This window comes from Podarcis muralis, chromosome 4 (genome assembly GCF_964188315.1).
Source record: "Podarcis muralis chromosome 4, rPodMur119.hap1.1, whole genome shotgun sequence".
NCBI classification, from domain to species: domain Eukaryota; kingdom Metazoa; phylum Chordata; class Lepidosauria; order Squamata; family Lacertidae; genus Podarcis; species Podarcis muralis.
In genome coordinates, this window is record NC_135658.1 from 34,615,805 (window position 1) to 34,642,548 (window position 26,744).

At 42.7% G+C, this 26,744-nt stretch overlaps 2 protein-coding genes across 5 annotated transcripts in view; one reads left to right on the forward strand and one right to left on the reverse strand.

The window, feature by feature from the left end:
• Nucleotides 1-21,044, forward strand: part of ST3GAL6 (ST3 beta-galactoside alpha-2,3-sialyltransferase 6) — a 47,424-nt gene extending 26,380 nt beyond the window's left edge. Inside the window, exons 2-10 of one of the 2 annotated variants that reach the window (XM_028726632.2) lie at nt 4,135-4,234; nt 5,471-5,551; nt 8,930-9,033; nt 9,734-9,797; nt 12,353-12,448; nt 13,337-13,526; nt 15,053-15,190; nt 16,208-16,360; nt 17,173-21,044. In XM_028726632.2, the coding sequence (XP_028582465.2) occupies nt 4,146-4,234; nt 5,471-5,551; nt 8,930-9,033; nt 9,734-9,797; nt 12,353-12,448; nt 13,337-13,526; nt 15,053-15,190; nt 16,208-16,360; nt 17,173-17,259 (1,002 nt within the window). In that variant the 5' untranslated portion in view covers nt 4,135-4,145 and the 3' untranslated portion in view covers nt 17,260-21,044. The other variant, XM_077927174.1, reaches the window with a different exon arrangement.
• A 750-nt stretch (nt 21,045-21,794) lies between these two features.
• The window catches only part of COL8A1 (collagen type VIII alpha 1 chain), a 105,791-nt gene continuing 100,841 nt past the window's right edge, over nt 21,795-26,744 (reverse strand). For 2 of the 3 annotated variants that reach the window (XM_028726634.2, XM_028726635.2), the window contains one exon: nt 21,795-26,626. In XM_028726634.2, coding sequence (XP_028582467.2) covers nt 24,723-26,626 — 1,904 coding nt within the window. In that variant the 3' untranslated portion in view covers nt 21,795-24,722. The remainder of the gene's footprint in view (nt 26,627-26,744) is intronic. The other variant, XM_028726636.2, reaches the window with a different exon arrangement.

A 26,744-nucleotide genomic window follows, 5' to 3' on the forward strand; every position in this document is an offset into this window, starting at 1 on the left:
CTTCAAAGCACAGGGCTGCCTGAAAGCCCTTTTTCAAACAGCTTGTGTCTGTACTGAGTGACTCCAGAGGGGTCGCTGTTAAAACAAGAAAGCTTCTTGCGGCACCTTAAAATATTTTTATGTGTTGATTTATTTTGAAATTTATGCTCCACCTTTAAGTGTTACCACTCCCAGGGCAGTGTTTAAAACAACAACAGTATCCATCAATAATGTTAGCAGTAATAGGAATCCGTAACAGTCCTGGGACTGCAGAGCTGAAGGCAGTCGGGGAAGTATGAGCCACTGAGAAGCACCCACTGCCTCCCAGGAAGAACCTCATAACAAGCAGGAAGGTAACCTGATCCCATTCAGAGATGTAGTAGCTGCTTCAGTGCTTGCTATCCTTCTCACTCACTTTTCCCTTTTGCTGTCAAATCTGTTGATGTTATTACATGTATGCCTTGCTGTTCCTGCAAGGAGCTCGGTAGTTTATTGTTTTAACAGTATTTCAAAACCATATTAAAACAACAGAGCAGCAAAAATGCAGCAATACAAACTTCAGATGTCCATAAAGATGGCAAAAGTAGTTTCTTTCCCAAATAGGTTTTATCTTAATCAGTTGCAGTGGCAAAGTTTTTATCGGTGGTTGCAAGAACAAATGAGCCCTATATTCCAAACAAAGTGCTTGATTAACCTGGAGGTAGGCTGTATGAACTCTGTATTGATTTGTAATGTTTTGTTGGTTTCTGGACCGTAATAAAGATTGTTGTTGTTGTAATCAGTTGCAAACACAGTAAGTAAAGTGTCCACTTGTGATATACCAGTGGTTCAGTGCTCAGATGCCATTCGGGTAATCAGACGTTTCGTCGCTAAAGAGCTTAGTCATTGAGCTTTGTAGTAAATAATATACAGGGGAAGACAGTATGTAAACGACTTAAAGCAGGGTATATCTGTTCCCATTTGCATGTTTCCATCGGGAGGAGCATAGAAGGACAATGTCCTTCAGTTTGTTAAACCTCCTTGAGATGTCCTTCAGTTTGTTAAACCTCCTTGAGATATACCAGGCAGTGACAGATATTAAAGTCAGACGCTAGCCAGTACTCCTTGGGAATTGGGTTCCAGACACGTCCATGGTATTAGCTGTGGATAACATGTCATGCATCTGATGAGGGTTTCTCCACCACCAAAGCTTATGCTGCAACTCATTTGGTGGTCTTTCGGACACCATGGCATTTTTGTTCCCTTTTTTTGTATAGAATTGTGATTGTCTTGTACACTATGGGCAATACAGCAGGCCTACCAAGTTCAGTAAGTAGTGATCATAGGGAAGTCAGTTTGCTCAAGCCTTTGCAGATTAGAATCAATTCACATCACATATATGTTTGCCAAGCATAGAATCACAGAATCATAGAGTTGGAATAGACCACAAGGGCCATCGAGTCCAACCCCCTGCCAAGCAGGCATAAATAGTTTTTTTCTAGCTAGAGCAGAAACAACTCTGCCCAGGTTAATAATCCATAAAATTTAGAGCCCTTCCTTTCTGTGTGTGTCATGAACTGAAAGAGCTGGGTGTGGGTATCTGCTGTCCAGAAATTCTTGTTTGTTTCTGGGATGGATTTGTTAGATTATACAAATAGACTGGATGGTCAGACATGCTCAAAAATGCGAAGTGTTTTAACGATTAGAGCTGTAACGTGTTAAGGTTGTTGTTGTTGGGGGTTTTAAAAGTTGTAATGAATAGAGAATCTGCCCACCTAAATTCACGAGAGAGGTAGAGATATGCAAAATTAGCATTTCATCTAAAAATGAAACAAGTGTTCAAGAGGGTCTGAAACATAGTTGCATGCTTTTAAGGCAGAATGTTGAACCATTTGAGTTCATTTGATGAATGCTTTAGGGCAACTTTTCCCAACTTGGTGCCCCCAGCTGTTTTCCCCTCCCCAAAGTTACAACTTCCCACCAGCCCCAGTTGTTGTTCTCAGTTGCCAAGGATTATTATGATGTATTTATTTATATCCCACCTTCTTCCGTGAAAGTGACTCAAGGCAGCTTACAAATAAAAATAAGAACAGCCAGAAACATAGAGATTTTTTAAAAAAATTAAATTAAATTAAAACTATATGTATACATATAAATATATATTAAAGCTATACAAATACAGTGGTACCTCGGGTTAAGTACTTAATTCGTTCCGGAAATCCATTCTTAACCTGAAACTGTTCTTAACCTGAAGCACCACTTTAGCTATTGGGGCCTCCTGCTATCGCCGCGCTGCCAGAGCACGATTTCTGTTCTCATCCTGAAGCAAAGTTCTTAACCCGAGGTACTATTTCTGGGTTAGCGGAGTCTGTAACCTGAAGCGTATGTAACCTGAAGCATATTGTCAGGGAACTGACATCAGAGCGAGAGGCGAAGGGGAGGCTCCCAGACGATGCTGGCGAAGGACCCAGCAGCAGGGGGAGAAGCAGCTCAGTAGAGGGGGAAGGAAATCAGCGCAACACCAGGGATAAAGGGGGGCAGATGGGGGAAGCGGAGAGAGGGCTCCAGGACTCTTCACTGGACATCAGTGAGGAGAGCACAGGTCCTCCGCTACCCACGCCCTCCCTGCGCAGAAGACTCCCGCGCAGTGAGAGGAGGAGGAGACTGGGAGTCAATCAGCTTTTATGCTGGAAGAGGTTTAAGAAACGCCCACTGACGGATTCTGCTAGCGACTGAGGCAGCCACGTTGAGATGGGCTGTGCAGTCAGAACGGTTGAACAAGGCAATTTAGCCTAGAGAGGCGGCAGTTTACACACGAGTAACTCATACCCATTACACATATGTAACCCGAGGTACCACTGTAATAACAATAAAAGCAACACAGTGCCAGCCCCCTCATTGAAAGCAGTCAGTTGGGAAGAACAAGAAATGGGTGGCACACAGATGTCCTTAGCTGGGGCATCTCAGCAACATGGATATGGTGGAACTAAAGACCTTCCTTCTGGATGTGGAATTGGACAAAATGTGTTGGGTCATTTAGGCTGCCATCTTAACCCCTGCTATGTGGGCATCGTGGTCAACACTAGGGCCCCTGGCTCAGTATGAGGGGTGCTTCTGAACCTCTCCTTTGAAACCCAAAGGAAAACAGGCAGTAGGGGAAAAGAACATCCCTTCTTTCCTCCCCCAAGGACTTGCTGTTACACTACTGCTTGAGTTAGAGTCACCTTTTGGTTGACCAGACAAGTCCTACTAAAGGGCAGTTTCCCTCCCCACTGGCTTCTCCTTCCTGGCTGATCTGCCCAGATCCAACATGTATGGCCTTCTCTGTTGCACTCCCAACAGGAGATGGGAGTAGTAGTTGAGAAGGCACCAGATTGAGGTAGTAGGTTTTTTGGAGTTAGCACAACTCATGTCATCTTGGCCCCATTGAGGAAAGAAATGCTAGAGTCCCTTCCCCTCCGCTGCCCCCCGGCCATCTGTGCTCTTAAGCAATTTAAATCAGCCTTGGTTCTCCATTTAATAGAGTGCTCCCCTTGCATAAATCTAACGTCTATGCTTGTTGGGGGGTTTATAGAGCTTTTCCATTTTGCTGAAGCAGGTTGACCAAGATGCCCAGTACAGAAAGCCATGTTTAGGAAATAGTATATTAGAGAGAATGCGCTGAGCTGTTTTCAGCAAGCCACAATATTTGCTACAGAGGAGGTGTTTTACATAAAGAGGAAAGGAAACGAGCTGAAAACAAAGACAGAGAGCAAATATAGGAGCAGATTGCCCTTAACCAGGATCACGGAGGATATTATTACAGAACTTAGCTTTGATAGCTAATCAAACAGTTGTGAAAGATCTACCATTTTTCCAGGCTCAGAGCAAAGACTATGCAAGATTTGTTTCATGACTGGTTTATTTAAACACCTTAAAACCTATTGAGCAAACACAGCTGCCTTCATATCATATTAATAGGCAAGCATGTCAATGAACCCCTTTGTACTTCAGCTGGAATTTGAGTCAGTAGTCCATACACTTAAAGAAAACCTGTGAAACTGATAAATGACAGGTGACAGATTATTTTCTTTCTTTCTTTCTTTCTTTCTTTCTTTCTTTCTTTCTTTCTTTCTTTCGCCCAAATTTGACATGTAGAAATAACACTAACATTTCTCTTTTGAACTTTTGTTTCAGATTTGACAGTCATGAAACGGATCATATGTGCGATTCTCTTGGGTGCAGGAGTGATGTATGTTATACTACACCGAAACCTGCGAAGGACAAATGACTATTGGTAATTACAACATCTTCTTAGACTTAGACAAACTAGCTGTTAATTTGTCATTGCAGATCTCTCTAAGAATTGTTTGGCTGTACCTCTGCAATTGCATGTCTTATTCAGGAGCTGGAAAACATGTTGGTAGGTTAGTTAGCAAATGTGTCTGAGGAAAAAAAAAATGACTGCAGAATTACTTATGACATTTACATTATAGGCAAGTGTCCCCCATCCCTGGCCTGAGTGGAACTGAATCTGAAAAGGTAGCACTACCTTATTTTGACTAAGGATGCTCGAGGATTTCACAGTTTAAAGTGATTTTTAATACCCAAACAGGAACACCATGATGCTTTAATTTTTACACTTTTCTGAAGTTTTCAGTACAGGAAGACAATATGGTTATACAGTTCCTGAATCATAAATTTACTCTTGAAAAAGGATTTCATTCTCTGTGTGAAGATTGGTTCCTACTCCATATTATCTCTGTGAAGTCTGGTTCCTATTTACAGGAGGGCGGTAATTCAACTGTGTTGGTAAATGTAAGATTAGTATGCTGATTAGTATGTACCTCTTAAGGGTCAGGATGGTTGCTGTACCTTCCGGATTGAATTTAAGACAGGAGCTTGTATCAGGGTCACAGATAGTTCATGAATGGTATATTTTATCTGAAACGTATGCCAGTTGCACTGACGCCATGATCCATAGAAATAAACCACGAGAAAAGCACAGACTTATCACCCATTGTTAACCCACTTACTCATCTTTTCTCTGAATTAAAAAGCTGCAACCCTCCTTCTTAGAACTATTCCAAATGTAGTTGCACCATAGATTTGTATAACAGCACTATGATATTGGCAGTGTCCTTTTCAATTTAGCTTGTGTCGTATGGCAATGTGGGTGGGGCATGTCATGTTTCAAAGCCTTCTGCATTCAGCTCTATTAAAGTTCTCTTTTGGGTGCTTTTTAATCAGTCATTGAACTTGCAGAATAAGTAGCCCATAAACCAGGGAAGAAGCACATGCAATTCAGCATCACGTGTTGTATAGTTTAAGGCATATGACTCTTGTGCACTGAAAACAGTGCAACCTAGAAAGACTTAATTTGAGACTGAATGCTGTGGCAGGTTTTACAGATTGTCTGTAAATAAAATGGAGTGTGTGTGTGTATATCTATATAAAATTTTGCTTCAGATGTTCACTACCTCCTATCGGTCTGTTTGTGTATTTTAATATGGTGAATTTGTTGTTATTCTAGGTTGCCCCCTACAGATGGAGGAGACAGAAAAGGACAAATAATAGGTTGCCCTTACAAACCTGACGTTTCAGCTTTAATAAAGTAAGGGGAAAGGGGGATTACTAATGGTCACCATGTGCTGAATGGGCTTGCAGTCCCCTCTTCCAAAAGCAAGGGTGGGCGACTTCTTTTCTGTTGCTAGTTGCATTCCCTTGATGGTAATCTGTTGATGTCCACATGTTGGTGGTGGGTGGAGCCAGACACAAATATATTTTGGATTTACAAATAAAAACCAGTTTTCAGCGTGGCTACCAAAGGTTAGAATTCGCAGTCCTATGCAGATTCTACTCTTAATACGATACGATAATCTTTATTGTCATTGTCAGAAGAACGAAATTGAAAAATCTACGTAAGACATTCAAAAACCAACAAGCCTGCTATCCCAGCTATCCCAACCTGGTTAGCCCCCTAAAAACTCTGATAACCTATTTTTAAATACCATATACTACCATAGAGACTCCTTACACTGAATTTAAAACCAAAATCGCATTTGGATAGAAACTGTTTCTCAGGTGGCTCGTCCTAGTCTTTATAACCCTGTACCTTCTTCCAGAAGGCAGAAGCTGAAAGAGATCATTTCCAGGGTGCGCACTATCCTGCACTATCTCTGCAGCTTTCTTATGACACCTGGAAATTTGATCCAAGGTGGGAAGAGTAAACCCTATTGAATTTGATGGGGTTACTCTTAAATAAGTATACTGATGAGGTTTTTTTTTTTTTTTAAGCATTACAGATCAATACAGTTTTCTGGAAAGCAAGTGAAGACAATTATTTTCTGACTTAGCATGTGTGCTCACATACCTCACTTATCAGACATTTACCCTAAGCGATACAGTCAGGAAAAAGAACAACACCCACACCAGTTCATGTTACCCCGCCCCCCCCCCCAAATACTGGTCCTTCTAGTTGTTCTGCACTAACTACACAGAAAGAAGGCAAAAAGCCGAGGAAAATAAGCAAGGCATGAACAAGAAGGAAGGAACTCTGATGGGATAGAAGAGTGGGGCAGCTTCAGAAGGTACTGAGGGCCGTGTTCAATAAGGTTGTGGTTTGCATGCAGCTCCTAATCCACAGGCTTCCCACCTGAACCCCAAAACAACAAGTTTGTAGCAGAAGCAGCTCACCAGGTGGGATGGAGCCACTACACTAACTTCTCATCAGGTGGGTTGCTGCTGTTGATCAGGAGGGCAAGGTGAGAGGGAGGTATTTGTGGTGCAAATTACCAGCAGGAGCACTAGATTGGCTCTACCAGTGTGTTTGCTGCACCAGCCTCCCTACTGCCTCGCTCCTCTGCCTCCAGTAAGCAACAGCAGCCTACTCACTGGAGGTTCAGGCTGCCCTTGTGACATAGTGCACCATTTACCAATTTAGACTGCTGCACTTTCTGTACGACTGTCTGGCCTCAGTTATTCACACCCTGTTATTCTCCAGCTTAAACTACTCCAAGGTGTTATCCAGGGCTACCTTTGAAGGTGGCTTGGGAACTGCAGTTCACCCAAAATACGGCTGTGACTTGAAAAACCAGTGCAGTTCAGCACCAAGTATGTTGCCTCAGTGCAGTATAATCAAACTACTTTACACAAGTCAAGTGTGGGCACAGACCACCCTAAGTGCAGATTTATGTACAACAAGAGCAGGGACCTCTTTTTCACCAGTGCAGCACTGTTGTTGTTTAGTTGTTTAGTCATGTCCGACTCTTCGTGACCCCATGGACCAGAGCACGCCAGGCACTCCTATCTTCCACTACCTCCCGCAGTTTGGTCAGACTCATGTTTGTAGCTTCAATTTGTAGCTGCAGTGCAGCACTAGAGCCACAAAAACATGAGGATTAGTACCAAGCAATGCATATCAGGCATTGAGCCTGTATGCCAGGCGCCAGCTGGTTTTTGTCTATAAAAGCTACACTTGCCAGAAAGTACATATGAAAATGGTTCACTTCCGTTTTCTGTTCTGCTTTAACAGCCTTCACAAATGACACACTCCCTCCTAAAAGGAGTTTTTTAGGCACTTTAATCCATCTTCCTGTTTCCCTGATCTATTAATTACTGCATTTTATTCAGTCTTTCATATGACATAAAAGTCACTTCTGGAAATCTAGTGGAAGTTTTGCTCTTATTTCAGCGATCATTGGTTCTAGAAAAGGCATTTACTATGGAATAGTAAGGCTTATTGGGCATCCATAACAAATGTTTTCTGAGCACTTAGTCTTAGAGAGGTGATGAAAACCCTTGAATGTATGTCTGAAGGGTGATTCTGGATAGGTGAGAGCAAATCAATGAAGTTTAATTTAGAAAAGATGGGAGTTCTGAGTGTTGAACAGACTGCTGTATGAGTTTTGGATGAAGTTGCATTCCATCTAAAAGAGCCAGGGGCACAGTTTGGAGGTTCTCTTGGATTATGTGCAATCTGGAAACACTGGTGACCTAGTGAGCTAGGAGTGCCTCGGTTTATGCTAGTTCACTAGCCACAGCTCTTTCTGGAGAAACAGATCTTGCCTCAGCTACACATGCTCTGGTTGCATGCAGAGGAAATTATGCAATATGTAGGACCGCCTTTAAAGACAGTTCAGGAACTTTAGCCTGCACAGAATACAACTTTTAAGATACAGTCAAACCTCGGATCCCAAACACCTCTCTTTTGGAACGTTTCGGCTCCCAAATGCTGAAAACCCAGAAGTAAATGCTCCAGTTTTGGATCGTTTTTTGGAAGCTGAACGTCCAACACGGCTTCTGCTTGGGTGCATGACGTTCCTGCGCCCAATCGGAAGCCATGCCTTGGTTGTCGAACATTTCAGAAGCTGAAGGGGTTCCAGAATGGATTACGTTCGACAACCGAGGTTTGACTGAACTCGTGGGAACCAAGCAACACTGTGCTGTCTACAATGGCTGCCTCTTTGTTTCCAGGCACAGTTTAAAGTGTTTGTTTTGACCTTTAAAGCACTGAAAGCTTGGGGACCAGGTCTGCACTCCAATGAATCTTCCTAGATCCTACAACCAGGCTCAGAGGCCCTGCTTTCTGAATAATAATAATAATAATAATAATAATAATAATAATAATAATAATCAAAGCTCATCACCGAAGTGGACATCAAAGGCAGGGCCTTTCTTCTGGTTGCCCCACATTTCTGGAAATCTCCCCCTAAATAAGTACACATGACTTTGCCTCTACTTTTACGTAGACCTTTCAAATTTACTTGTTTCATTCAATTTTTTATTGACGTGTTGTATGTGCTGGTTGTTAACTACTCCCATTTTTATTTGTTTTGGTGTTATTTATAATGCATTAAAATTATTGTCTGTTCTTGTCTGAAATGTTGGTAAGCAGTCTTGGGATGGTTTCTTTTTTGGCACCAAATGTGGCATTATTTTATAAAACAAATGAACTAACATTTTAATATTTCCCCCCTCTTTTTTCCTCTAGGGGGGAAAAATTCTATCCTTTTCTGTGCATTAACGATTTTGTAAAAGTGTCTGGGGACCATGGAAGTCACAGGATCGAACTACCTTATGGAATAAAAGGAGCGGGTAAGCCATTGATATGTGCTGCATTAAATATAAGGTTATGCAAGATTAAATGATGAAAGTGAACCTTTCATTATTTATTAATGGGTGTAAAGTTTTTTCTGAGGTGTTGCTGTTTAAAGGCAGTATGGTACAACACCAAGCAGATATGGAAAATGTAGAATGTGATTTCCTGCTTCCCCCTCCTCATTCTACTTCATACATGGTATTGCACGCACCCTTCTTTACCTGCTTATATTTGGGATGGAGAGGAGAAATTGAATGTTTTGGAAGGTCCATGCAATATTTCATTTTAAACATTCGAATTGCGGGTGGTGCCTGCAAGGATATGGAATGTGTAGAATGGGCCCAATTTAATTGTTAGGATGCATATCACAGAAACTTTCTGGCACCTTGGGTGGGAGCAGGGAATTATAGGCTGCTTCCATATATTTCCATCAATTAACATGGAATAGAGATAAGCACAAGAAACTTGTATTCTTCCTAATCTTTGTATGACTATTGCCGCTGGGGTTTTAAGTCTCTGCTCCAACAGTGTTCATGAGATTAAAAGGCCATAAACTTATTTAACAAACTCACACTGACCTCTGACAAATTAATATTTTATTTAAAAATGCACATAACACAATTACGCTTAATTTTGTTGGTACAATAAAGTGCTGATTCTTAATTAATGATTTTTCTAAAATAATTTGTATTACAGAAAGGTATTTCCATATGGCACTTTCAAGGCTACAAAACTGCAGAGTATTCACTGAAGATGATAGGTGAGGTTATTTTTGTGTTATTGCCAACTGTTGATGAAAAAGACAGTCTTTGGATTGATATAATTGCTACCATTTTAGCTGAGATTAAGGCCCATGTAAAAAAAAAAAAAAAAAAAAAAAACCCCAGCCGCCCAGGACACACAATATGGAATTACTCACTGCATAGCTCAGTTGAGTTCTAAATGCAAATTGGAACTCAAAAGGATTTGCCCTTTTGATTGTTCATTTAAAGAAAAAAAAATCTGGGCAGTTCTTCAATTGTTGACATAACATTCATTCATTCATTCATTTTAAAAATGTTGTTGGCCATTTTAATTATGATGATGATTTTAATTTATTATCTACCCTTTAGCCTAAGGTCACAGGGCAGGTTACAATCATTTAAAAGAGAAAATTTAAAAAAAAAATCCAGTTTAAAAACATGTAATTAGAAAGATACCAAAAAAGGGTCTTGTGAAAAATAGAATGGGTCCTGAAAATATACATTCAATTACCTGCCCTTCACCAGCTGGTCCCATTTTAATTTCCTGGATCCATGTGAATTCTACACCATAACTTCATATTTGAGGGTGGCTTAATTTTTAAATACAGTGGTACCTCAGGTTACATATGCTTCAGGTTACAGACTCTGCTATCCCAGAAATAGTGCTTCAGGTTAAGAACTTTGCTTCAGGATGACAATAGAAATCGGGCTCCAGCAGCGCGGTGGCAGCAGGAGGCCCCATTAGCTAAAGTGGTGCTTCAGGTTAAGAACAGTTTCAGGTTAAGATTGGGCCTCCGGAACGAATTAAGTACTTAACCTGAGGTACCACTGTATGGATAAGGTAAAACTAAGAACATAAGAAGAGCCCTGCTGTACCAGACCAAAGGCCCATCTAGTCCAGGATTCTGTCCTCACAGTGGCTAGCCATATGCCTGTGGAAAGAGAGTGTTATTTTCCCAACATGGGGTTCAAACCCACAACCCTGTCATTAAGAGCCTCATGCTCTACCAACTGAGTCATCTTGGTCCATTCGTGTTCGATACTGCACTGTTAGAATCATACACACAGACTCCCATGACTACTAATCTTTCACTCTATTCAATTCATGACCGTGACAGCAACTCCCTTCTGAAGATTCCTTAGGGCAGCATAGGGGAAACTAACCACTTCCTGATGGCAAACAGAGTCTTTCTCCCTTCCCAGTTCTCCGGAAGCGGCTCTTTTAGGGCTGGAGGGTGAGGCAGTGCAGGTGGAAAAAGCCATTACGTGCTGGTCAACACAGAGTCTCTCACCTCTCATATTGTGGTAGCGAATTCCATTGTGCTTTGTGAAGAAGTACTTCTTTTTGTCTGTCCCAGATCTCCCAACATTTAGCTTCATCTCCCAACATTTGGATCACCCTCGTTCTAAAGGGATGAGAAGAAGGGAGAAAAGTATGTTAAGTTTAAAACAATGCCAGAGTTTGAAAGAACATTTCTGATTTCTCCTGGGGGGTGAAGAGGTTGGTTTGGATAAAGCTGAAGCGTTGTGCAGTGCAAACAACACCACAGAATAGACTTACTGTTGCTGGGGAATGGAGAGGAAGGTGGGAGGGTATTGTGTTGTTTTAATGTAGATTGGTTGCTGTGTGCTGAGCACTGATATTTGGTTTCGGGGAGCTTGTCACATAGTAGTTGTCTTTGCCTGCTCTTTCCACACCAGAAGGTTACATGAACCAGTGTTGTTTGCTTCATAATCTGGCTCATGAGTGCCATGCCCCAATCACAGATAACAAATAAGCTTGTTACATTATATGCATTTATGTCAGCAAGCAAAGTGCCCAGCCAAGATATATTCATGAATTCCTTGTGCACATTGTGCATTCTTGTTCAGGCTCCTGGGTGGGAGGGAAGAAAGAAAGAGAATGATAAGCAATTAATGCCTCCTTTGAGAATGTCCAGCCTGTTTCATAAGCAGAGGCTTGTGAGGCTAGAAGGACCTCAAGGACAGGACGTACCCACTGCCTGGTGCTGTCTGGGTAGGGGGCTGGAATGGCAATTGAGGTCCTTCAGAAGAAGAATCTATTAACCGCTTGTATGGCCCAGCGGGAGAAGGGGCTTCACTGCAGGTTTATGAAAAAGTTAAGCACACATAGTGGAAGAAGAGCTTTGTGGTGCTCCCATTAGCCCCAGCAAGCATAGCCAATGACGAGGGATGATGAGAATCATAGTACACAGCATCTGGACAGGACCCTACTGTGAGTCCAAGAGCAATACAAGACCTGGATTCTCTTACTTTTTTAAAAAGAGGAAAACCTGAAAAGAAGCTTCAGAAGCTGCAGTCAGGAGCAGAAAAGTACCAGGAGGGCTGGCCGGTCCTAAAATCCCCCCTTCTACTTAATTTCTCCAACCATCTGGTTATATTCCCTATTCTTTTTTCCTCAAGTGCTTGGCTAGCCACTTTCATTGTCAAATTGTCTCAGGGTTTAAATGTTTGTGCTAATTATGTTGTGAGGTGGGATAAATTAACCCTCCCCAAGAAAAGCATCTTCTCCACAAAACTTTGATTGATCACAATCTCTTTGTTCCAGCAGCCCATCCTGTAAAAAATGTGTTGTTGTTGGCAATGGAGGGGTGCTTCGAAACAAGAGTCTGGGGGAGACAATTGATTCTTATGATGTGGTAATCAGGTAAATGGTTTTTTTTTTTTTGCATTAATTAATAAGTTTTAGTAAGTATTTCTATTGTTCAGCATCATTTTCCCTATATGAATCTTTTGTTCTTCTGCAAAATAGTGGCTACCATGACTATTCCCTTTTGAATTAAAGGCCACTGTCATCAGTCTTGGGTGCTAGTATTAAAAAAAATAGCCAGCTTCTCTTTCGGTACAAATCGTATAATTTTCAATTTTTGGGGTGGGGTGGATGGGAGGCAATATTTGAAATTATGCATATAGGAAGGAAACATAGGGACAAGAAGAGAAATACAGTATATGAGAAGGTGTTGAAGGGTTAATTATTCCTTGACAGCTGGTTTCTCTGTTCCACCAGCAGCAGCCAGCCCAGGCTTTGTAATCTCTCAGAACCCAGTGAGCTTCCTCAATAACTTGCTTCTCATTAAAGAGAATGTACACTTTACTCTTGAACTGTTTGTTCAGCAATAGAAGTGTTTGCTCAAGACTGATTTGCATATTGGCAATGAAAAGTCTAGAGAGGCTATGAGTGATTTCACTAAACCGTCTCTTCTTTATAGATCTCCTCTTCTTTAACTTCCTTATATAGACAGGAGTATTGTTACATTTCCCAACGTTGCTCCTGTTAACACTGTGGAAGCCCCGACCCATTTTTTTTTAAAATGGTGTTGGGTGGGTTTTTTTTTATAGTAAAAGAAGTGGCCTTATTTTCATCAGTGCTGGCCTAGAAAGAGAAGTGGAGGTTTCCACCCACCCTGCCCTCTTCCCTTCCTTTCCGTAGAATGCCACTGTGCCCAGGTGTGCCCAGAAATGTTCTCCATAGGGACAGAAAAGAAGAGGGATTTATTTTTGTATAACCAATTCTTTTTTTAATGTTCTTCAACAGAATGAATAATGGACCTGTTGTAGGCTATGAAGAAGACGTTGGAAGAAAGACAACATTCCGGCTCTTTTATCCAGAATCTAGTTTTTCAGATCCAATTCACTATGACCCTAACACAACTGCAGTTCTTGTTGTCTTCAAGACCCATGACTTAAAATGGCTTTGGGATCTGCTAAGTGGCCAGCGTTTAATAGTAAGCCAGTTTTATTTTACTTGTTAATCTGTTGGAAATGATGTTGCTAATGAAATGTACATAGTTTCTCATCAATAAAATTCCCTTACAAAAATAAAATATAAAGCTCTCATACATTGTTTTTTAAAAAATACAAAATGCATTAATTAAAACAACAACAAATTCAAAATATTATATAACTTTTGCTCACAGAGATCAAATAAAACTATAGCTCAGCTTAAAACTCCACTATAAGAGCAGGGATATAAAGGTTTATTTAACACTTAATATAAACAATGAAGGCCTAGGGTTTGTTTTACAACACATGTTTCAAAGGCCTGGGTGATTTAAAAATGTCTTCACCTAGCACTGAAAAGACCATAACAAACATAAGAACAACCTGTTGGATCAAGCCAATGTCTCATCTAGGCCCATATGTTTATAGGAAACAAGGAAGCAGGACTCAAACACAAGAGCTCTCTCTCTTCCCCTTCCAATGGCATAATGCTGGAAGAAAACCTTCATCTATATATGCCTTCAATCTGTGCCCATTGTCTACAATGGCACCATGCTATAGGAGTCTGCCTCTCGTCTTTGAGTTTGGCAGAGTTAAGATGTTCTTGTTCTGTCCTTGTCCAACTGTTTCCTTTCTCAGAAAATACTTGCACTCCTTGTATATTTGTTCCTCCCCCACATGCTCACTTAAAAATGGCAGTGATCAAAATCCTCCTCTGTAATCAAAACATGAGGCCTGACTGTGTGTCAAAATGTAGCGCTACTTTGAAAATGGAAAGCCCTTTTCCCAACCCCTCCAGTCTCTGGGCAAAGGGATATGACCAGAAACCGTAGATCTGTCTAATAAATAGAATCTACTCTGCATCAAAGTCAGCAGGCAGATGAAGCTACAGGTATTAGCTTTTCATCAAGCTACTAACCAGTATATTCACTGAAGCTCTGATCAGTTCATTCCTCGAAGTGGGGAAAAATAAACAAATTGTGTTGCATTTTTTCTTAGGATCTGAAAGGTTGTTGTAATTTCTTATATATAGTTTAGCCAGATACATAGCTTTTAAGAAGGTGCCAAAAATATGTGAATTATGTTGTAATAGGAAAGGCTATCTTTCAGTGACTCTTCTTGACCTTGACACCATCTATTCTGAAAAGCTCTGCGGTTCTCCCACAAATTCCCAGCACAATGTTTTAAATTTCTTGCCAGTTCTGTTATACAGTTTTCTTGTTATCTAGCCATGAAAAAGAATTATCATCTTATTGTTTTCACATTTAGGAAATTCGTTATTCAGTCATTTCCCTTTCCCATAAATGTTGCCCCATGACACAGAATGCATTCAGGAACTCAAAGTGACTGAGTATTTACAACTGGGGCGGCTTCTTTCAGGGTGAGGCAGTGTGTGGTTTCTTTCCGTTACCTCTCCCCTCTCAGTGATGTGTGACCTCGTCGAGATAATTTCCCTTCCAGTAATGTGACTTGCCAAGATGTAACAGAGGTACAGTTTTGAAATGCTAAATGCAAGCTCTTTGTTCCATAGAGAACAAATGCCTTCTGGAAAAAACCAGCAACACAAATGATATACAAATCCCACCAAATCAGAATCCTTGATCCCGCCATTACCAGGAAAACAGCCTATGAACTGCTCCACTTGCCTACAAGGTTCTCCAAACACGTGGTAAGTATTATCTCACACCGCTCATTTCAGGAGAACTATTGCTGTCCCTGCCATTCTACATGCGTTGGAGGCTGTATAAACCCTAAGTCACATGGTGAGCCTGTACAAATAGAAGTCAGCATGCTTGTTTTCCTTCCTTCTGTGCTGTATTTCAAATTTTTTTAGAATGACTGATTAGGGCTAATATTAAACCAGATGATGATGCACAAGCACCTTGAAATATCAGTTGACTTTGGAGTTTCCTGTGAGGAACTCTGTAACACAGCCAATGCCACAGGAAGCCTGTGCTATAGATAGAAGACACATAACCCCACAATAGGGTAATACCTTTATTAGGATCAATTCAGATCTCATAAAGTAGTGAACAAGCATCTGAGTTTCCAGGATTCCTCCTTTATACTAGATGGCCAAGCAGATCCTTTTGTTCTTTTGTTTAATATCCAGCCAGAAGGTGATTTCTGGAGAAGCTAAAAGCTTGCTTGCTGTTTTGTGAAATTCGAGAGGTTCCTAATATTAGCTGCTCCTGATAATGGTATAATCCTGGGCTGGATCTAGACATATCAAAGCAGTGTTTCAGTTAAACACATTGCAAACTTTGTATGAGAAATCGGATTAGCAAAAACAGAATCCACAGCACCATCTGATGTTTTTTCTTTGCCAGTGTAGCTGAGTCCCTGGTTTGTAAAGTATAGGCTGCGAAGTATTTTGAGTCTGGCTTTTAGTTCTCTGAAGTTTTTAATTTAGGCAAAACATTTCTTTCTCTTCAATAAGTAACCAAACACCAGGGCTGTTATTTTAGCCAGAACTCGCCAGACCAGAACTCAGTTCTGGCACCTCTCAGATGGGCACCATAGCCATTAAAAAGAGGTGTTCGTGGTGAGTTCCGGCACCTCTTTTTCTAGAAAAATAGCACTGTCAAACACTAATACATCGTGTTCGTGTGATGTGTGTGTTTGTAGATAAAATACTTTTGGTTTTATGCAGCTTGTATTTTTGTGCTTTGTTTTGCTTTTTTAGAAACCCAAGCATCCCACCACGGGGTTAATTGCCATTGCTTTTGCATTTCATATATGCAGTGAAGTTCACCTGGCAGGCTTCAGGTACAACTTTGAGGACCGAAACAGTTCTTTGCACTACTATGGTCATGACACCATGTCTCTGATGATACAGGTAAAGTGCTACTTCCTTCTTAGCATGCATATTTTGTTTACTCCATTTTATTTTCATTTTGACTGGATTCTCTCAAATAGTGGGTTGGTGCTAGCAGAAAGAGAGGGTGCCTGATTTTCACAGAACCCCTTCCATTTACTTCAGTCCTCTGTACATATTGTTTCAATGCTGCAACCCTGTTGTAGGATATTTGGGTTTCAAGGGGCTGCAATGGGTTGCTCCATCTTGCGTGAGTGGAAATGTTTTCCACTAGCGCAAAGCCACCATTTGCTTTAACCCTGTATTTCTAATCCATGGTTGGGGTCAGTTGGTGCATAAGGCAAAGTGAAACATGGCTTAGCATGGATATGTGGGTTCCTGGAGAGGATATTGGGATCCCTTTGCTCCTCCTCTAGTCCTTCTGCTGCGGACTAAGCCAAGGTTTGGCTCAGCATGTTGTCCAAACCCAAGCATAACAAGCCCCAGCCTTCCTCCCTTAGATCTGCAGAGATGGGCATGAAAGGGAGGTAAGGAGCTTACTTGGCTGAGCAGTTGTTCAGGTTTCCCATTCCCTTGCTCAGAAGCACCTGAAGCACATTAGCTGTGCAGTAGCAAGACTAGCAAGCAAGTTCAGGGAAGTGGCACCATCATTTTTGACTTGGCTACCGAGTCCAGTTAAAAATCAAGGACCCTTGGTTAGAATCCCATTTATTTCGGTGAGATTTAGGGTACATAATGTTCCCCTGATAGGGCCCCAGGATTAAGATACATATACCCCCTTTTCACTTTTTAAAAAAGATTACAAAATTCTGTGTTATTTTTGTTTTGCACAGAATGAATACCATGATATTTCTGCTGAACAAAGGTTTCTGAAGGAACTTGTGGACCGCAGCATTGTGGTCAATCTCACAGAAAAATAAATATGGAAGAATAATCACTATTCACCACAAGACTGATTTGGAGTGGGACGTGGACTTATTTTTTATTTGGATTCTTATTTTTTAATAAGATATCTGCCAAGTTATTTAAGAAGAGGATTGAAGAAGACACGTTGTGCATAACCCTCAAGCGCTGAAAACGCTGAAGGATGCCTCTGCCTTGTTGATACTTGACCAGCAAGCAACCATCAGAGTTAATTGACATGTGTGGATTTATTGAATAATGGAAGAAACACAACCTTCCGCGAATAGTGTTGGAGATCTATAAAAATGATACAACGTGGAGTTTTCAGTTGCTGGTTTCTTTTTCTACATGTTCTTCTTTCCACGCCCACCCCCAATTTGCTTTGTCCCCATGTGATCACTTAGCACCATCGTAGACTTTCAGAGGTCTAGGTTTTGGAAGTGGGGCATGTACAAAGCCCTCTGTCAAATTTGTGAGTGAAAAAGAGAGGTGTTAAAAGAGAGGTCCATGAATGAATCTTCACCCAGCTCCTGGATGGCAGAAGCGCTTGAAGTCATTTATGCTACTTAATCTAGCTTGGATGGATACAAACATTGGCCTTTCCAAGGAGAATTATGGGTTAAGGCGACACAGGTGTGATAGGGACAGTAAATATAATGGTCCACTCACAGCTCAGTTCCTAATACATAAGTAACATGGAAAGTTTGATTTTGATGGTCTGAGTCTTCTCACTGGTACTGTTAAAAAATGGTTTGAGAGTAGCTGAGTTTTTAAAATAATTGCGTTATTGCTGAAGCTAAAGCAGTTGCTCTGCTCTAAAACCCCAACATCTTGTAATAGGAAACTTGTGTGTTTCTACATGAATCAATTAAAATGTCTCTGAAATTTTGAAGTGGCTGAATTGGTGGCCATTGGTGAATCTTCTTCTGAACAATTCCAGAACTGAAGATGTTTGTTCCAAACAGTCAGTGGTTTAGAATCCTACATGAAGCCATAAACAATAATTTATGTTGGTAGTGCACGCAGTCTGAAGGCTAAGAAATATTGAGGGCTTTTGTGTTGTTAATGTTTAGATTGGTTGAGCCACTGTGAGACACCCTTTCTGCTTTCTATTACTTGCACTGTTCATTTTTAAAACATAACGCTGAAGTCTCTCCCTAAAAGGGAAAGAACTCTTAATAGCTGAGATGTTCTTTTAAACAATGCACATTGTTGGTGATTTCAGCTTCATAGTTTTAGCCAAAGTCTGCCTGAAAATTTCACAGAGATGTGTGTGAATGAAGAAAACCCAACTTGTAGGTTTTTCCCCTTGATGGGGCTGTCCATTCGCTTAACAGCTTCAAAGCAGGAAGGAAGAAACCCAACAAATTGTGGTCTTCCCTTCATAAGTGCTGCATGTATTCAGCTGCCTGATTCGAGTCCCACCTGTTGATTAGTATGGTAGGGCTGGCAATCAGGCAGCTGCAGCTCAGCACTGGGGAGGCGGAGAGCTTCACCTGTCAATTTCTGATCTGTTTTCCAGATCCAGGAGCCTTGCCAAAGGGGTAAAGAGAAACCCAGTTCGCAATGCTTGCAGGTGTTATTGCATAGGCCTCCATTTTCTCTCTTCTTTGCATTGTTCATCCATGAAATGTCTAGGGTTCACAGAAACATTGCAAGATAAAGCATTGCAACACAAACTATTATTATTACTAAGAATGAGTGAATCCTTTTCTTTACGTGGAGGCAAAGTGATAGCCAGTGCTTCATCTCCTTACCTTTTGGCATATTGGGCTGTTGTCAGAGGTGTAAGCACCGTACTGGTGGGAAATATAGAGCTGATTAGCCCTGTACCTTTTTCTAGGAGCAAATCAGTTCAATAAGGTCTGATAATAGAAATTTGGGAACAGGGCCATATTCAGGAAAGCTAAGTGGGTAATAAGTGCCTATGTAATATGTGTGTGTGTGTGTGTGTGTGTGTGTGCACTTGCTAAATCTTTCATTGGACCCACTCAATGCCCTTTTGCTCTCAAATGCAAGTGTGCTCTCCCAAATTATCTATACCAAAGATCGCAATGATTCTTCCCAAGGAAGATGATCCTAAGTTTCTGGGTCTATTTGGTTTCAGTTTTAAACCCTCCTCCCACCTGGTTTTCTCATTAATTAGAGCACTTTTCTGAAAGCATTTAAGGTCTCTGCTTGATATTCTTCTATAAAACTAATAATAATTTTGCAATTGCCGTGTTTGTTTAAGATGCTCCCTCACCTCTCATTACCATTGTTTATATACATGCATGGCTTATGATTCTGATTTTGTGCATAAGAACTGGCCTATGTGGCAACGTACTTATATGCCTTGGCATACTGATGACCTTTCTCTGGAAAAAATAATAATTCATACCATTATGTGATTTCTGTATGACTCCTGGCAGCTGGTAGGGAAAAAAAGGTACAGAATATGATCTAAATACATATATCTCTGAAACCTCGGTGACTTGTACCTAACACAGTTATTCCCACCCGTAAAAAGTGAAATTTTTAAAATAATAAATGAACAATTGTACTGTATAGCCATTTTGAAAAGGTATAAATGAGCCCATTTATACATTTAAAAGTTGACAGTCATTTAGCACCTTGATAAAACTGCAAGTTGATAGATGACTACTTTGATTTGTCTCTTAAAAAATATATTGTGATGTAAGGTCACAGTTTCCTCTGCCACACCACTCTGTTTTAGTCTGATAACTGTTGTGTGATTTCCCAGGGCTGGCTCCAGGTTTGATAAATGCCCTCCCCTATTGGTGGGCCTTGGCAAGCTGACCAGTCCATGAAAGCAGCCAGTCAGAGAATAGCTGCCATTTTAATTTCTCACAATGTCCTGGAGCAATGATATGCAGGGGGAATGGCGGGATATTTATATGGCAGCTAGGCAGCCAGGTTCAGAGAGCTGAGCTGAGAGGAAAAGAGCCCCCCTCAGAGGCAGGCATCAGTGGTGAACCCTGAGAGGGTCCTGGGATCCTGGCTGCTGCCCAAGTTGGCCAGGTACAAATGCCAGGCCTGTGGATTGTACAACAGTGCTCGAATGTGATGTTCACTTGTGACCCTGGCATTATTTTCATTCCTACAACAACACTTGAGGAGGCTTCCTTTATCCCCACCCCCACCCTCACCCTTCGAGAATAGTATTTCAACACATACTTTAAGTGATTAAAATGTAGCATTAGTGTGCAGTCTAACAGTACCACATCCCAAACACCATGTTTTGGGTTAACTAATCCCAGTACTTTAAGTACTTTGACTTTTCCAGGTTCTATATCGAGGTCATTGGTTCCATTCTTGAAAGCAGCTTCATTTCTCGCAGTTGGTTTAATAATTTAAGGGAGTACTGGAATATGAGAATGGAAAAAATGATGGCTCAGATTTGCACTCTTGAACTCTTCAGTATTTTGATTCTGATATACTATTGTTAGAATTCTTAATATCAAGCAGCAGATGTCACTGTCGCAAGAAATGTATTTTGTAGTGAAAATCAGCTAGTGTTACGTCACTGTAGACCTTAAATGCTTGTCTTTTCTGTCCCGCAAAGCCACCTTAGCTTTCTTACCATTTAAAATGTTGGCATTGTTTTTATACTTTAAGTATGTATGTATGTGTGCGTATGTGTGTAAATTCGTATCTTGATAAATGAAAATATTCATGGCTTTTCAACTTTGTTGTCTGTTGACCCAAATTTTGTGGTCTGTTGTTACTATTTGTTTAAAATGAAACTATCAATGTGAATACAGAGACCTATTTTTGTTATAATAAACATACTGAAATGCCACACATGGATTTGTTGTCCTCTTTTGAAAATTAAGTACATCCAGTTGTGCATCAATATTGCTTAGACAGGCACACATGATGCAAAAAATATGACTGATGGGATGCAGAAAGCATACACACAACTCCACAATTTAATCTGAATCCTATACATGCCTACTGAGAAGTTAGTCCCACTTAGTTCAGTGTGGCTTACTTCCAGGTAAGTGGCTAAGTACAGGTAAGTGCAACCCTAGGGTGCTTTTTCGGGACGCGGGTGGCGCTGTGGGTAAAAGCCTCAGCGCCTAGGGCTTGCCGATCGAAAGGTCGGCGGTTCGAATCCCCGCGGCGGGGTGCGCTCCCATTGCTCGGTCCCAGCGCCTGCCAACCTAGCAGTTCGAAAGCACCCCTGGGTGCAAGTAGATAAATAGGGACCGCTTACTAGCGGGAAGGTAAACGGCGTTTCCGTGTGCGGCTCTGGCTCACCAGAGCAGCGATGTCACGCTGGCCACGTGACCCGGAAGTGTCTCCGGACAGCGCTGGCCCCCGGCCTCTAGAGTGAGATGGGCGCACAACCCTAGAGTCTGTCAAGACTGGCCCGTACGGGCAGGGGTACCTTTACCTTTACCTTTAGGGTCCTTTTTACAAATCACAGAATGGGTACAACACATAATTCATCATGACCCACCACACTTTCCCTCCCAAAATCATTATAATTCCCAACAAATGCCATTGTTCTTGCTTTTCATGGAATGACAAGAAATAAATATGCTGAAACATTTCAAAAAGGTATTTAATAAGATCTTTTACAATCAGTACAAAAAAATTAAATACAAATTTATTTGCTATTTTCATCTCTTCCATACCTATAGCCTAGCAACGGGCCCCAAGATACCCCAGTTTAGAAGCTTCCTATCATCTCAGCATTCTATAAAACTTCTCATTTTCATGTCTCCGTTATTGCAGTTTTGTGCTGAAAGATATGCTGCATGAAACTCTGTGTTTAAATAATGGAATGGCTGAGTTATGTTGTATGTGTGATATAAAAATTGAAAATTAATGGCAGTATTTTAAAAATCATCATAATAATGGAAGTGCTAGTTTGAGTCCATACTCGTTGCACGTGAAAGAGGCTTCTTTCAGTTAAACCTGGTTGGGAGGATTCAGCAAACGAGCCCCTTCAGTGGAAGTCAAGTGTAAGGACTTCCGCTTGTGCAACAGGGCTTCTTCCCCCTCATCCCCCACATCCCCCCACCCTGGACACTGGCTTGGGGTGGTGGTGTCAGGAGAACCCCCAGAGCAGCACACAGCAGGAGAAGAGAGAGGATTGTTCCATCTGGCAAGTTGAAACACTTGGGCAGACGCAACACTCGGACGGGCACGACATTGAATTTCACCCAGAGGCTTCCGCTTACATGAAGAAATGACGTAACCTTGTTTAAACTAATGTAACCAAAGTGATGTGCAGCTTTGAAAAGCATCCTTTTTTCACTGTGACGTTAGCACCGTTGTTGAAGAGAGAGGATACGATCCATCAAAGGGTTAGAGTGCTTAAAGCTCATTGATGCTGCTCCATGCTAGGGGGTTGTATACCTGTTGCAGAAGGTTTCTAGACCCACATCTGTACGAAGAACCTTGGGCCCACGCGGGTGCTGCCCATATGGAGGAAAAGCTCAAGCTGCATCACTGCGCTTGGCAAAGTTTACATTTGCCAAATCACGCTGGATGTGGCAGAGAGCCACCCTCCCCCTCTATATAAATACTGCAGTAAGGAAAAGAGGTTGCAGTTAGGAAAATCTTAGGGGGTGCAGACTCCTGCTGTAGACATACCCCAAGGTTCTGGAGGGGTAAACTCTGTTGAGAGGTCTCCAGAGTAGCCCATGGTCTCTTGAAACCCAGTTGTTGGGTTAGGGCCAGCCTTTCACATGCAGTTCTTTCCCTGAACCGCCTGCCCCTTCTCTGCCTCCACACAGTCATGTTCAGCTGTTTGGTGACAGCACTGATCAGATGTTCATCAGGAAGGAAGCAGGGATGAATTCAAGCCCCCCTTCCTCTTCTTTACCAGAAAGTCAGTCTTCATGGTTGTCACTAATTTGAGCTACCTTTTGCACATGCACACATTTTGCTCAAGGCCAATGGATTTAAGCAGGTCTAACTCTGCTGGATTGCAGCCACAGCATACTGCCGCTTTCACATTCTTAAGAATCTGCAGCCTGCATGTTCTCAGGGGCAAGCGTTTGCAATGAGGAACGAAGCACACATTCAAAGGATTGGGAAGCGGTCGTTAGCCATGTGATGTGACCTCCATGCAAGGAGGCCCTTTCCATTGGTTGGGAAAGGGGGCTGCTTTTTGCTGGAAAGTTAAAAAGCTGCTCTCCTCCCTCCTACAGGAGTCTTTTATTTTTGCAGCCTCTGTGGCTGCAGTGTGTGTGTGTGTGTGTGTGTGTGTGTGTGTGTGTGTGTGTGTAAACTGCAGATGGATGGGTGGGAATATGTGATTCTGTGTCAAATGTTGTTGCTGTTGTTTAGTCGTTTAGTCATGTCCGACTCTTCATGACCCCATGGACCAGAGCATGCCAGGCACTCCTGTCTTCCACTGCCTCCCGCAGTTTGGTCAAACTCATGTCGTGCTAAACATGTCCAGTATGTAGCTTTCACCAAATGAAATCAAAGCAACCTAGAAGTGTTCAACTCTTGTTCCATCCATTGGTGCTTGTTTGAGATATATCTTTCAGCACCCATGACTCAGGTGTCACAACCTTGCCTTTGTCACATGTTCACTATTCCATATACCTATTTCCAGAGGTCTGTTGGCTGATCTGTGAGGCAGCAGGGATTATCTAGCAACCACAAACCTGTTCTGTCCTCACCTTCACTTGTTTTCACATAACAGATACAATCACTTGGACTGAAAGTTTTATCTAAAAAGTCATTGTTTTCCAGTACTTATAGATCTAGATAAATGCCTTTGAAAGTACCCCAGTTGCTGGTGAAATGACCCACTGCTCACTGGAAAAAAGAACTGGGAAAGTTTTCCTTGGATTTCTGAGGACTTGGTATCATTTCCTTGCTTAGCTAACACAAAAAGCGATTCTTTTCTGTCATTCTTTGCAGGTACGAGTTGGAAGAGTCCTGCACAGCAAGAAAAGACTATGGGAAGGAGAAGCTTAATTTACATTGCAGGATTCTACACTTTACTCTAGTTCACATCCGCATCGTACATTTTAAACACTCTTATACTGGTGCAACTAGTACATTGCTGAGGGACTTCAACTTATTGCTCCACTGAATTCCTTCCTTGATGTGGATGTGACCAGCACTACTGTTGCTGTACAGTACTCTAAAATCAGCACCACTGTTTCTTTTTCTTTCCCAAATCCTCCTTTAGCTGAATGTTTCAGGTAAGCAAACAGTAAAAGCACATCACATGAGCACCTGATGTGAACCCCGACATAGGCATTATCCAAGGCAAATGTTGAACATGTTCAGTGTACAGCAGCAAACAGATCCCCACTGGGTTTGCCACCACTTTTCTCTATAACAAGCTGTAAATAATGTTTGAAGTTGTAATTTTATTTGAATGATTGTACATGTTGGTCCAAAAAAAATTAAAACAAAATAAAAGTCATTAAATGCACCTTTCAATGGTATAGATTTGGAGAACGGGCAGGGGGGAGTTTTTGTTCTGTCCGAGTGTTTTGGTTTACATGGGATACAATAAATATCCTGAAAAAGATGAATGGACATATTGCCCAGCATAGAGTCCTGCTGCTTGTTCGGATGGCATCTGGATATAAACTCTGTCACCTAGCGTCAGCTGAACGACGGCACTCCCAGAAGCTTGGTCCAGGAAGCCTTTCTTGTACTCATCGTACGTGTACATCAGGGGCTCGTTGTTCTTGAACAAAGCCACCCAAACATTCCCCCCTTTACAGTGAACGTGGTAGGCAAAGTAGTAAATCCCTGGGATCTCGCAGGTGAAGATGCCAGTCTGTGGGTTATAGTTCTGCCTGCCATTGTAGAGGAGCTTGTCAAACACCACAGGAACTCCAACCCGTGGGAAAGGTGTGGTGAGCTCAGCTGTGAATGCGGGCATCTCGTAGGAAGCGGCTCCGTTTTTTATTTTCTTGTAGCCATATGGCGTCTTTGCTCCATCAAGGCCTGGACCCACCTCAGGCAAATATTGTCCCATAGCTGGCGGTGTGGGCTGTATTATGACTGGAGGGCCTGGTGGGCCAGGAGGCCCTGGAGGTCCCTGGAGGCCTGGCTGGCCAGGAGCACCAATGGACCCAGGCTTCCCAGGTGGGCCCTGCATCCCCGCAATTCCAGGTTTCCCTGCTCCTGGAAATCCTGGCTGGCCTGGTAGGCCTCGTTCACCCTTCACCCCGGGAAGCCCGGGAGGCCCAATTGGGCCACTGGGTCCTGCGATGCCTGGGATTCCAGAAGGGCCTTGGAGGCCTTGAGCCCCTGGGATCCCAGGCTCTCCTTTGGGACCCATGGGCCCATGAGTACCAGGCAGACCTGGCAAGCCTTTGTGACCAGCTTCCCCTTTGGGTCCGATTAGGCCAGGTAAGCCTCTTAGGCCTGGAGACCCCACTTCTCCTGGGAAACCAGGCTTCCCTGGGAAACCCTGTAAACCAACTTCACCTTTTGGACCAATTGGTCCTTGAGGGCCAACAGCTCCAGCTTCTCCTTTAGGCCCTTGAAACCCCATAGCACCTGAGGGCCCCATTAGCCCTGGCAATCCTGGTTGGCCTGGTTCCCCTGGTGGCCCACCCATACCAGGTGGGCCCATGTGCCCCTTTTCACCCTTAGGCCCAAGTGGTCCTGGAATACCGCCCATGCCACGCTCACCTTTAGGCCCAGGGAAACCTGGCTTCCCAATCCCCGGCATGCCAGGAGGTCCAGGTAAGCCTGGCAAGCCTTGCTCACCTTTCCCACCTGGAAACCCTGGCTGCCCTGGAATGCCATCTTGGCCTGGTTTCCCCACACCTGGAAGGCCAGGAGGACCTTGAATTCCAGGAGCCCCACCTAACCCCCGAGGCCCTGGCTCTCCGGGAAGCCCTGGTTTGCCTGCAGGTCCCTGTGGGCCTGGGAAACCAACCATCCCTGGCTTGCCTACCCCTGGAAGCCCAACAGGACCTGGAGGTCCAGGTAAACCAGGTGGACCTTTTAGCCCTGGCAATCCTGGAATCCCAACACCTTTATCTCCTTTTGGGCCTGGGGGGCCTTGCATTCCAGGTTGCCCTTTCATCCCTGGCTCGCCCTTTCCTCCTGGCTGTCCTGGCAATCCTCTGTCACCTGGCTTTCCTATTCCAGGGAGTCCATGAGGTCCTGGTTGCCCTTGGGGCCCTGGAATGCCCATAGGTCCAATCTCTCCCTTTGGCCCCATCTCTCCTCTTGATCCCGGAGCCCCCATCGCTCCTGGTTTTCCTGGCATTCCGGGCATGCCTGGTTTGCCGATCCCTGGATATCCTTGTGGACCTGGTTTTCCTTTGGCTCCCGGCACTCCGTGTCCTGGTATCCCTGGTGGTCCAGGTGGGCCTCTTGGTCCAGGCTCCCCAGGAGGACCCTGCTCACCTCTCAGACTGGCTAATGGAAGTTCTGCTGTACAAGAGAGAAAGAGGGAGCGGCAATTAACCATTATGTCAGTTGACTGGCCAATCATCTGAGTACTTCAAGGGGAATTAATATAGTAAGATTTCGCCTGGATTTGGATTTGATA